A 13586-nucleotide genomic window follows, 5' to 3' on the forward strand; every position below is an offset into this window, starting at 1 on the left:
GAAGAGATAATCCAGAGTGATGGTCCAAAAATGGAATCGATAAGTGTCCAGGTTACTTATGTATTGCCTTTTCTGTCTATAATCCACCATATACACTCAGGTCATCTGGAGGGCATTATGTCAGTTTCCAAAACTGGGCTGATGTTTTCTTTGACTGTCCAGAGATTGTGGAATGATTTGCCAGAGGAGATTTGTCAGCTGGAAATGCTTTTTGAGTTTAAAGCAGTGGTAAATACCACTCTTTTCCAGCAGATTTTTAATTCAACAGTGATTTTTTTATTCAACCATTTTTATTCAACCATTGATTATTTTTAGGACATACTGGATCTATATGCTTTTGATGTCAAATTCATTGCTGTGAATTCTACAGAGAGAGGTAAATGATGATAAGTATTAGCAGCAACATTTTCAAGTGTAACAGGAATAATTATAAAAATGGCAAAAGTGTTTACATTTTATAATGTTGGCAAAAAGATGACATTAAAACAAGTTATTTGGAAATTCTATGCTTTATTTTTCTCCAGCTGCCACTAATCCACCTCTCCAAACCTATTTCTCACTCCAGTAGCATCTCCTAGAAACAACCAGCACAAGATATCCAGATCACTCAGGTGAAGTATAGTTCCTTAGATTCTCATCCATATTTGGCTTATTTAGCCAAACAGAGCTGGAGTTGCACCACACAAGTATAAGAGATGCTTGATTACCAAGTAAATTTTATTTTCTGCACTTTTTGTATGCAAGACAATGAAATATTCAAATTTCAAATTTCAATTATATCAAATAAAGTGTAGTAAGTTTGCAAATGATAATTTTTAATTACAATATTTGTGGAGAAAAGATATGAGTGAAGTGTGCATTACTATTTGGAGAGGAAAATAAGAGGTATCTTTTGGTCAAAATAAGGTCAGAAAATGAGGACAGAACTAACAAAAAATATATGCTTGAATCCTCAAATGTACCTTTTTCTCTTGGCAACTTGCTATGGACTGGCACCAGCACATGGAGCACCATTTTGAATAGCACTGGTCTAGAGGACAAGCTTTACCCTTTTTTGTGTGGAATACTGCCATTTTCTAGCTTCATCAGGGAGAAGGCAAGCTATTCCATCCCTGCCCAACCAGACAAGGCAGCTACCTTACTACCCACAATACTCCTAATAGTAAACTGATGGAAAAAAACCATGGTAACTGTATAACTATACAGAGTTCTGAGGAGACAAGACAGGTTTTACTTTGAAACTCTGTCAGGCTCACTCTCATACCTATTAGTCTAGCCTAAGCTACAGTCTGTGAGGAATTTTCATGCAGCCCGTTGTTTTGTCAGGAAGGTTCAGTGCTTTACTGCTGATTGTAACTGGTGCAGTTTAATTCACTTAGGCTGTACTCTGTTAAAACAAATCCAAAAGACTCAATGTGGTCATATTTGGACACTTTTGGGGGAGGAACTGCCACTGTCCCTAGTTCAGAGCAGCCATCTCTTTTGGTTGACACAAATACTCCCCCTTGTTTTCCCAACTCTATGTCACTTGGTTAATTAATTGCATTTGTATGCTGCACTTTTCTCAGATTGTACCATGTCCCTGGCTAGGGAGTGAAAAGAAACAAATTAACAGCTAACCACATTATCTTCCCTAATCCCCCTTATGTCCCACCCTCTCAAAAAAGAAAGAAGGGATCCAGAAAAACTGGAACAGAGAACTACTCTCCATTATTAGAAAATGATACTAATCTAGGAGAGCAGCAGCAGTTATCCTTGTCTTCAACCAGGAGAAACTGCTTTCCCAAAGAATGAGACAGTGATCTGGCACTTTTGTGGAACTAATGCTATAATTTTTCATAACCCATGCAGAAATATAATGCTTTACCTACCTTTTATCCCAAGAATTCATCCCTAAGTCATTTAGCAAAAGCTTACATAAGTGAAATGGTGCTTGGAGCTGAACAGGTTTTGGTGCTTTCTGAAATTCAGCCTTCATGCTAGGATTCAAACTGCATCCATGTGCATATTCATTTTCTGTGCCATTCTGTTTTATTATTGCTTCTAGAATATCATTCTCTTGTTCACTGCTCATGACACATGGTGATGCTGATGGCTCATTTAATTTTACTTGTGGACGAAGAAGGCACTCAGGACTACTATTGCCAATCCTCTCAAGCAATTTATCAAGAACATCATCATCTCCTTCATATATTTCAATAAAATCAACTTGAGACTCAAAGTTCTGTTTATGATTGTTAAAAAATGCAGTAGATTTCCTTTTATTTGGATTTGGTGGACAACCAGCTAGTGGTCCATGCATCAGTTTTCCATCCCATGAGTATTTCCCTGAGATATCTCTTACAATTACTCTAACTTCAGATAGAGTTCCTGGTGGTTCATCATCGTCCCTTCTTTCTGAAGGAATTTGAAGATAAGATATGAGAGTACTATCATTAAATACAAAAAGCTGTAGGTTTGGGCTCCTGAAGACTTCAGAAGACAGTTCAGAGGATTCCACATACGAGTTGTTGTGGTTTTCACTAATAAGGCTGTGAAGAACGGCAGGCCCTCCATTCAAGGGATAGTGGCCCAAATGGTTTACTAGGTGTGCCATAATCATCCGTGCAGTCAAAGGTATTAACTCCAAGCTCCTCCTCCTCCTTTCTGAAAACAAATAATAATAAAAAGAAATCAAGAAATCAAACTGGCAAAATATGTACCAGGTTTCCCATAAAGAACCTTTTGGAGGTCAACATACACTCTTCAGTTTCCACATGGTTCTAAAATATGAGAATTGTAGGACACTTACATACACATTTATTTAACTGCAAAACTGAAATCTTTGTGTGAATGTGAGAACCTGATCATGTAACTTACCTTTACTTGATTCTGAGTGTTCTTATTAGAAACATACCTCCCCCCACCCTGCTAAAAAAGAGATAAATTGCAAGGATGGAGTTGAGATAAAGCTCTAGCAAAACATTACTCTCAAACACATATCCTTGTAGAGCAATTATTATGATTTTAAATTTAACATATATTTTCCTTTTTAAATTATTCTTACCTTCAGCAACGGTGAGTAAATTATTGAGATCTTCTGAAGACTGAAACTGGATAGGTTCAGAATTCCTGACACTTGCTAATGGCAAAAATGGATCGTAGACATCGCTAGAGAGGTCTGCAAGGCTTAAAAGGTAATGGCTTTGCTGCGTGTAAGTGTTTGAACCATGGACGCAACTGTGTAGGACCTGAGGATTTTTTTAAAAAAAGAAGATACTAGTATGTATTATATTCTAGAAAAATGCATATCAGAAAATTCCACATATAGACTGGGCTTGTCCCCGTGTAAGCCGCTCCGAGTCCCTTCGTGAAAATGGTGGCAGCATACAAAAAATAAAGTTATATTATTCAGCCAATGGCCCCCTTGGTCTCATTCCTCTGACTGCCAAGCACACCTCTATGCTATTTCCTGATGCTACCCCTGGAACAACCATAGATCTCATTGTTATTTTTATTAACAACAGCAATAAGCAGAAATGCTAAAGAGCCAATAAGAAAGCGCTATATTGCATACCTACCATCTATATCTGTGAAGGTTTTGGGAATTTATTTTATTTATTTAGAATATTTGTACCCCACCTTTCTCTGCATGCGGACTCAATGAATGAACAAAAGGCCTTTCCTGAGGATCTCAGTGTCTGGATAGGCTCATACAGGGAAAGATAGTCTGTCGGATAGATGTATTCTGTTTATAGATTATAACTAGTATTTTAATTCTGTCCAGAAATAAACCTGCAGCTATTAGAGTTCTTCGAGCAGGGAGCTTGTTTGACCAACCTTGGTATTATATCTGCTAAATGACCCACTGCCATTTTGAAAAGCACTATCTGTATTCCTGCTAGCGTAACAAAAATACACAGTATGGAGAATACAAGTGTCAAACTCAGGGCTTGCAGGCCAAATCTGGCCTCCAGATGCTTACAGTTCATCTATTCTGCATCATTAGACATCATGACTAGAGCTGATGGGAATTGTAATACAGTAACTTCTGGAAGGCTGCAGTTTGTTCAGTTTAGTCAGGACAATGGGGTTTGAATTTAGATACAAAGCTTATTGATAAGCAACCCAAACTGGGTAAAAACTCAAGAACACTGGCCATTACATAAAAAGAATTTATAGCTGGCCCTCTGTATCCAATGTTTCTCTGTCCATAGATTCAATAATCTTTGAAGGCAACCATAAGGCTGATGTGGCCCTTGGTGAAAATGAGTTCAACACCCCTGATATAGAAAATGCTCAAAATATCAAAACTGATATTAACACACTGCGATTCAATGTTTCAACAGTATGAACAACTTGTAGCAATCTGTATTAGTTGCTAACATTTATGTTCAGAACAAATGGTGGGTTTACGATATTGTACTGCTATGTAATTTGGTTCTCTTCATAATGAATAGCATAACTAAGTATCAAAAACAGCAGTAGTGTATTCAGAGAGTATCCTTCATACTTACCCTATAAATGTAATCAAGCAAAGGGGCTTTAGAAGAATGTTGATCTTCCAGCATTGAAATAAGAACAGGTTCCAGCAGCATTTTCACTGGTAATGCCATGCACCAATCCAGCAAGCAAAGCAATAACGAAACTATAAACTAAAACAGAAAATTTCAGAATACAACTTTTCTGCTTTGAAAAATATGAAACTCTCAACTCCAACGCAAATGAATACATAAATAGGTATTTTACGCACATTTCCTTTAGCTGAGAAACTCACTTATGAAGCTGAGATTGGGAGCAAACACCACACCTGGATAAAATTGTTTTGAAAAAATACTCACCACCTATTTGAGATTTGTAAATGCATAATTCACCTCTTTCACCCAATCTTGAATGGAATAGTGGAGTTATGGATTTTTAAAATAAAGGAGAGGAAATAATAATTTTTTCAGCTTCCTTTCCATGGTAAAAGCCACAATATCAGGAACCATTTATCATTACATACCTTTTTATCACTTTCCACAGAGGAGTACTCTGCACTTGGCAAGAGAAATGTAATGGTGGCAACAAGGATCTGTGTAAAAGCAATTTTGAAACAAAAAATTAGAGAAATGTTCTATTTTGAGCACAAAAAAAATATCAAATGTATTTGGCATTTTAAATGACTACTATGAAATAAACCGTTTACTCATCATTTCTCAAGATAATATGACATGTGTTTTTCCTCTCCACCATGCTAATATCTGAAAAGCCAGAAATGATCTGCCAAACTTTCCCAAGTAAATTAAACTATTAATTAAACTATTAATCAAATTTATTAATATAATTAAATGCATTTCATCAGTTATATTTATTTACTGTGGTGCAGCTGGTTAGTAGCCAGCTGCAATAAATCACTACTGACCGAGAGGTCATGAGTTCGAAGCCCGGGTTGGATTAAGTGCCCAACTGTTAAATATCCCCAGCTCATTGTTTGCCCAAGCAACCAATTTCTTGCCTAAGAAATACAGTTGCATCTGTCAAGTAGGAAATTTAGGGACCGCTTATGCGGGGAGGCTAATTTAACTAATTTATGTCACCATACAAATGTCCAGCAGCATGCTGGAAGATGAGGAAGTACTCTATCAAGGACTCGGCATCACAGCTCCTCCTGTGGCCGGAATCGAGCATACCCTTATGAAAGCTGAACTGTTAAATAGCCTTTGTGTCTCTGTCTGTATGTTGTATATCTAATGGTATTGAATGTTTGCCATGTATATGTACATTGTGATCTGCCCTGAGTCCCCTTTGGGGGAAAAGGGCGGAATATAAATACTATAAATAAATAAATAAATAAATAATATTCATTATCAGCTGATAAGTTTCCTAAGTATTAGTAAATCAAAGTATAATATCTGTTTTTATAAATATATTATAGATTATTTGAATTTCATTAAGGTTGAGCCTACTTCACGACTTTGTGGACAGTATCAATTACATATTTTTTTGTTTTATCCCCTGAAATGCTGTTTTGATATTACATACAAATTACTTGCAGGAAATAAGGTATGATTTGATTTCAAAATTACTCTAGTGTAACAAGAAAAAAGAGATATTATTCATGTCACATTTCAAAAACAAGGTTTAATGGTCTTGGAGTAATGAAAACAAAACAGAACCTCTGCTCCTCCAAATGCCAAGAGTTCATATTATATGCTCTAAGAATTTAAGTTTATGTTTTACATATATTTATGTGGTTGTATTTTATTAAGTATCATTGAGCTTGGTCCCCATGTGAGCCGCCCCAAGTCCCTTCGGAGAGATGGGGCGGAATATAAGAATAAAGTTGTTGTTGTTGTTGTTGTTGTTGTTATTATTCATAGGAAATAACAGAAAGTGAGAACCCAACATTCTTCTCCATCTCCCATCATAGGAAACATTACAAAGGAGAAGTTCATTTTTCAAGTTTGTACTACCTAGCATGACAATGAAGTCAACTCAGAGCACAATTCAAATGTACAAGTAAAATGTGCTCTTGAAGTGATACAGACCCATTAAAAAACGGAATCTACAATTCAGGCAAAACCTTCCTGACTCTATTTTGCGAAGCTGCTAGGACAGAACACATGCCAGTTAGTTTTGTATTTAGCAGTTCTCCTTCCATCAATTGCTACATGGACATATTATACCCCTGACAGCTTATTAAGATAAAATGAAGTTCTTAAATGTTTTAAAAAGAGGGATGGTATACTTTAGGACAAATCACTCCATAGCTGTTGAGGAACACATGGAATATTGGGTGGTTCAGCTTTTCTAAGAAGATTTTATAGTTAGTTCAAGTAGCTCCTAGGAACTACAGCGATTCCATGATAAGAGGAAGGACATAACAGAATAAGACATTACATTTCAGTAAATAAGAAAGCATATTAATCTAATACTGATTATCATACACAAACATTTTAGTAGACATACATACTTCAATAATTTTTATGGGTAGACAAGATTTGTACAACTGTAGTTTTTCCCAATAAGATGCAAGCAATTGAAAGACATCACATGCTTCCTGTGCAATCTGCTTGTTAGAAAACTGTAAGGATGAAAAAAGTAAATAATATTGATGATGATACAAACAAACTATGCATTTCTAATATATTTTTTAAAAAACTCCGGTAAAGCGTTCTTTTTAAATTATCACCAATCTAAAAAAATTACCACACAAAAACTAAGGCACAGTGGGAAGTAGGCTGAGATCTGTTGCCTTATGCCTGTTTTAGAAGGAGTTGTGAATATAGCCTCTGTCACCCCATTTCATATTATAATTATTACATACTCTAAAGGTTACCCATATAATTGGAACCACTTGAGCCAGTAGCTTTTTTTTTTTTTGCATGAACAGAAAACAAAAGGGGGATGTTTATACACTCTCAAAGCAATTTCAATTTTATTAATATAGTATTTCCCTCCACCCCCTCTATTAAGTGTTAATGCCACCACTTTAAAAACTTTGAAAACTTTAAACCACTTTGAGCAACATGACAAGGAGGCAAAGAGAGAGGGTCCTTGCACACAGCCATATAACCCAGCTCAAAGCAGAAAATGTGGGATTTTATTCAGCTATGTGTGGAAGGGGCCAGAGGGAGGGCCCTTCCAGAGCCCTGTATCCCAGAATATCTGTTTTGAACTGGATAATCTGAGTCCACACTCCAAGATATTCCAGCTCAAAGCAGAAAATGTGGGATTTTATTCAGCTATGTGTGGAAGGGACCAGAGAGAGAACCCTAGATAACCCAGTTCAAAGCAGATATTGTGAGATTTTCTGCCTTGATATTCTGGGTTGTATGGCTGTGTGGAAGAGCCCTAATGGTCCTTCCACACAGCCATATAAACCAGAATATCAAGTCACATTATCTGCTTTGAACTGGATTATATGGCAGTGTGGACTTAGATAACCCAGTTCAAAGTAGATATTGTGGCCCTGTCCTCTGCCATCACGTTTCTCTCGCTTCCCTTCCCCTTCCCTCGCCCCTCGTTGGGCTTTACCTCAAGTTGGTTGAAACTCACGCAGAAACTCCTCCAAGTTTGGAAAGACGCTGTGCTGCTTCTCTTCTCCCAGGGGTGGGAAAAGAAAGGGAAGACAGCCTGAAGGAAGGAAGGAAGGAGGAGGGAAGCGGTGTTTCACTCCCCAAAGCCCCAAACTCTTTCCTCTCTCGACGAAGGGGTTTGGGGCTTTGGGCAGGAGGAGAGAAGCGGTGTTTCTCTCCCCAAAGCCCCAAATTCCTTCCTCTCTTGAGGAAGGGGTTTGGGGCTTTGACCAGGAGGAGGGAAGCAGCGCACACTCCACTTCCGGCGGGAGACAGCCTCCCACGCTGACCGGAAGGCGAAGGAGGCCGGGGTGTGGTGCCATCCTCCTGGGGCCCTCAACTGCGCTCCCAAACGATGGCGCCACAGGCAAGCGCCTACTTTGCCTCTTGGTTGGACCGCCTCTGCCAGCCATGAAAGGCTTTGACAAATATCTCAATTTGAGATATTCCAAATTTTGCATAACATACTGAATGTGTTATTTAGCAAAATATTCTAAGACACTGAAACACTCTTTCATTGCAATCCAACTATACCATTGTGTAATTCTGTAGTTAAATCATCCATGTCATACTAGTACCTTTAGTGTCACACCTAAAACATTTATTGCATCCTTTACTTGGGGATGGTTTGTACATTGCACCAGTTCTTCACATATCCAAAGTCCAAGACAGCACACAGCTAAGCACCTTCAAAAAAAGAGTTGCAGTTTATTAACCCATACTATACCATTTACTTTTTAGTTCTGTGAAAGCTGAATCGTAAGCAATTGAATTTATAAGTGAATTGTCATTAGGCAGCGATAGGATTCAGGTTGCTATTTGGCCAAGATATTCTGTGCTTTCATGCCACTATTGAAACTGAAACACAACTGTATTTCTATTAACAGCAATTACATTTGATTTTGCTATTCCAGTGTTTTCCACTTGCTCTGCCATGGTTGTGTTACTTAATCTATTTTACTGGAGGTAGAATCTATAGGTGTTTCATTTCATGACTTGAAGATGTTATTTGGCTATATTCCACTTTCCAGAAGCAGGGCAGCATTTTAGCTATGCCTATTAAATAGTACTTTTATCCCATTCAACCCCCAAATCATCAGACATGCTGGTCTTTTCACAAAACCAATATATTATTCCATTTATAATTCACAATGTTTTCTTTTTTATTCAGCATTTTACCTTGAAGCTTCACTAGGTTCATCTATGGCATTCTTCAGAAGGGTACTTATGAGGAAACACTAGAAGAACAAAAGACACAGTAAACACATTTTCCTCTTAAACACATTGCAGAGAATTTTAATATAATTCAATGAGATTAAAAATAAAACATATACAGCTTGAAGTAAATATGGCAGATACCAACTGATGAGTAGGAGTTTATTAGATACATCACAAATGAACAACTTTCCCTAATATATCCTATGTTACAAATGAATCAGAAATACTTAATTCTTACTCAAATATGTCAAATATAGAAGTATATTGGTTTAATCATCAAAATGAAATAATTGTCATTAGACGCATATTGGTCCAAAACATATTTTAACAGATTTCCTTGCTAACTGAACCATAGTCTTCTAATTTTGTTCTTAGTATTAAATTATAATGAGTGAAACCTATAGGAGGAATTTGTCAGATTAATCCATTTCCTTTCCCCCAATGTATAACCATTTTGCAACCTGCAAAATGTGGAAACGACCTTCCTTGCTGCCCTATAAGCAACTGGTATATGTTTGAGCATGCACTGGGGAGATAAGACTGCAGGCCACAGCGCTTGATAAGACTTCTCTCTGTGTGTCCAGCATATCAAGGGATCTCTGTAAAATTTGAAAGATAGCATGTGATGTGGCAGCAGAGAGGGAAGTGAGAGGTAATCTCTTTGCACAACTCAACACTCTTTGCATTTCATTTCGGTCCCTCACTATCCTTATGCATTTTTCCCATCTCCCCAGAATTTCAGGATTGAATGTGTGCTTTAAAATTGTATCTGTTGAACTGAACACAGTTTTAATCATGGATTTTAAACTTGCATCTTATGTTTAATCTTTGTTCTGTGTATTTTAATATATAGAAATATGTTTTAATATGTGTATTTTATAGACTGTTTTTAGCAATGTTGTAACCCGCCTTTAGCCACGAGGAGAAGTGGGTAAGAAATAATAATAATAATAATAATAATAATAATAATAATAATAATAATAATCACAGTTGTGGAAAAGAACAAGGTTTGGATAATTGATGTCGCCATCCCAGGTGACAGTCGCATTGATGAAAAACAACAGGAAAAACTCAGCCGCTATCAGGACCTCAAGATTGAACTTCAAAGACTCTGGCAGAAACCAGTGCAGGTGGTCCCGGTGGTGATGGGCACATTGGGTGCCGTGCCAAAAGATCTCAGCCGGCATTTGGAAACAATAGACATTGACAAAATTACGATCTGCCAACTGCAAAAGGCCACCCTGCTGGGATCTGCACGCATCATCCGAAAATACATCACACAGTCCTAGACACTTGGGAAGTGTTCGACTTGTGGTTTTGTGAAACGAAATCCAGCATGTCTATCTTGTTTGCTGTGTCATACAACATCGTTGTGTCAATAATAATAATAATAATAATAATAATAATAATAATAATAAGGTTAACATGAGATGGAGTCTAATGCATCCATCATCCATATACCTTCTTTATGTCTATATATTGATGAAGAATGGTGGGGAAACTAAGGTTGGAACATCCATTAGCCATATTCTTAAACACTGCATAAAACTATCAATACAGTAGAGTCTCACTTTTCCAACACTCGCTTATCCAACATTCTGGATTATCCAACGCATTTTTGTAGTCAATGTTTTCAATACATCATGATATTTTGGTGCTAAATTCGTAAATACAGTAATTACTACATAGCATTACTGCTTATTGAACTACTTTTTCTGTCAAATTTTTTGTGTAACATGATGTTTTGGTGCTTAATTTGTAAAATCATAACCTAATTTGATGTGTAATAGGCTTTTCCTTAATCCCTCCTTATTATCCAACATATTTGCTTATCCAATATTCTGCTGGCCCGTTTATGTTGGATAAGTGAGACTCTACTGTACATCTATGGCAGACAGGCAAAGTATTACAGAATTAAGGGCCACATTTTCCAAATTTCATTGGCAAACATTTCTAGTTTTTAAAAACATCTTTTGTCTCCCCAATATTATTTGAAAAACCGCACAAAAGTACTTAGTCTTCTTAATGTTGCTTCATTGCTCTTTCAATAGCAACATTGGCAACATTTTCTTTTTCTAAAGATAATTGTTATTCATATTCATAATTTAATGCAGACTATCAGGGACCCTGTTGCACTCTAGCACTGAAAGCACCTTTTCTCCCAGCACCACACCAGAGTCCAGTAATTCTATCTAAAAATGTTTATTGACAAAAGCAGGTAAAAAGGGAAAAGGGGCATTTCAAAAGGAATCAGCAGAATAGGAAGTACAAAATAGTAGAAATCCAAAAATGCCAAAGTACATAAAATCAAGAGAAACAAATTCCACAGCAATACTTTAACCATAAATCCATAAACCAGAAAGCAAGAACTTTTCCAAAGTAAACCCTTCAAGGAAAAAAAAGACATGGGGCAGATAACTTGAGAATACTTGAATCATAAACCTGAGAGTCGAGACAGGAGAAACATTCCTATGGCAACATTGTCTCCTCTGAAAGGCATGAAGCCAGCACTCCTGAATTGACCAAGTAGCCATAAGATCATGCTGAACGCACCTGGGCTTCAAGGTCTTCTCATGGAATCTCTCAGAACGTCTAATTAGTCTATTTTTCACTCCCTCTATTCTCAAGCCAATCTAGTTTCTCATGAAAATTTCCCATCAGCCGAAGGCTGTTTTCCAAGGGACCCAGGACTTTCACTTTTCCCTGTAGAATCCAAAACATTGTTCCCTTCTGGGGCCTTTTCTGGCTGCAATTCTCTCCTGATACTGGGAACCTCATCCTCTGACATGTCAGAGAAATCAGAAAAATCCTCAGCCGCTTCCTGAACTACAACAGACCCTACAGCAAGCATGACCATGTTATGGTGCCACACAACCACATCTACAAAGTCCAACAAGAAGAGGCAATGTTTCCAGTCCTGACACTGAATGGGAAAACACCCAAACTATTACTGAAATGGAATGCAATTGTCCCACATTTTGTGGAGAAGTGATTTGCCTTCTCTTGCAGCTCAGTCCTAGCAAAGTATATTGTTTTTTAAGTAAAAGGGGCCATGGACTAGGAACAAATATAAATAATAGAAAATGGATAAAGGCTCATACAACCATGATACTGCTTAAATAAATATTGGCACAGATATATACAAAAATTATGCTCACTTCCAAAGTGGGGCATGTTAGGGTGGCAAATTTTATACAAGAACTACCAGTACAGTTTTCTCCTCTCCCCCCGCTGCCCCCGAGCAGTACAAAACTAACAGAAAAGAGAATACTTCAATTGATGGTAAACAATCCATGTGAGTTCTGTTTGGCAAGAAGACAGACCCACACAGCTCTGCCATGAACGAAATGCATCACCTGCATCAAATGTAAAATAAAAGGATTGCTTGCCAAGCTCTCAAGGTCTGTAAAAGAGGCTCCTGAGTTCACAGCAGCAACCCTCTCTAGTTTCACTATTTGCCACATGCACACCTTGCAAGTGTCCTGATATGTCAGGGAAAGTCCCAATTAATCCCTCTCGTCCGACATTTTCACCTGCTTTTAAAATGTCCCCTTTCTCCTTGTTTCTTTTTTTGACTTTCACTTATTTCAATTGCTGAAAACTGAATTCAAACTGCAAAAGTAGTTGATATTCAATGGATTCAATGGCAGAGAGAAGAGGAAGAAATAGAATCTTGACCTACCAAACAGGATATGGCAAAAACAAACTGCTATAGCCTCTCCTTGATCCTGCACTTTTTCATAATTAATGGTGTCTGGTATATTGGCTACACTGTAATGTCCTGTGAAATGTTGGAGGGTATGAATGTAAGAGTGTGGAGGTTTATTAATTCACTAGTAGAGAAGCATAGATTTCTGGTGCCTAAAGGGAATATATGCTTCTACTAGAAGGGGAATTTTCTTATTAAAAAGTCCAGATGACAATTTGAACATTCAGTAATGGCTTCTCCCCTTGGTCAGAAAAGGCAGGACTCTGACTTTTGCTCATCTATTTCTATGCCAACACTCACAAGAAGAAACAACTTTAATTCTATGATCAATTCTACTGTTTATTTAAAATGAAAATATAGACTATAATAAATGTAAAATATAACCCTTGAAATTGTAAATACAAAGATCAGCCAACAGAAAATATTTACTTTGACATCCACTGTTTCTGGAATCACTTCTGCTCCCAGAATGGGTTGTAACAATGAAATTTCTTGGTAAAGATTAGGAAAGCAAATCAAAGAACCAAGAATGGTATGTGCTTCTAAGCGGGGTGCCTATAAACAAAAACAAACAAATCACAAATATATATGTTGTTATGTCACTTAAGAAACCTCAGATT

The 13586-nt window shown here is 37.2% G+C and overlaps 1 protein-coding gene across 6 annotated transcripts in view; it reads right to left on the minus strand.

Annotated features, from left to right (window-relative positions):
- Positions 1–13586, minus strand: part of ralgapa2 (Ral GTPase activating protein catalytic subunit alpha 2) — a 205701-nt gene that overhangs the window by 84526 nt on the left and 107589 nt on the right. For 5 of the 6 annotated variants that reach the window (XR_010005277.1, XM_008109089.3, XM_062977916.1 and 2 more), the window contains 8 exons: positions 13396–13521; positions 9219–9277; positions 8618–8726; positions 6935–7045; positions 4985–5053; positions 4497–4634; positions 3047–3230; positions 1872–2646 (listed from right to left, as the gene is read on the minus strand). Coding sequence is in view for 5 of the 6 variants with exons in the window: in XM_008109089.3 (XP_008107296.1) it covers positions 1872–2646; positions 3047–3230; positions 4497–4634; positions 4985–5053; positions 6935–7045; positions 8618–8726; positions 9219–9277; positions 13396–13521 (1571 nt within the window). In the remaining variant the exon portion in view is untranslated. The remainder of the gene's footprint in view (positions 1–1871; positions 2647–3046; positions 3231–4496; positions 4635–4984; positions 5054–6934; positions 7046–8617; positions 8727–9218; positions 9278–13395; positions 13522–13586) is intronic. The other variant, XM_062977917.1, reaches the window with a different exon arrangement.

Source organism: Anolis carolinensis, chromosome 4, assembly GCF_035594765.1.
Source record: "Anolis carolinensis isolate JA03-04 chromosome 4, rAnoCar3.1.pri, whole genome shotgun sequence".
NCBI lineage: Eukaryota > Metazoa > Chordata > Lepidosauria > Squamata > Dactyloidae > Anolis > Anolis carolinensis.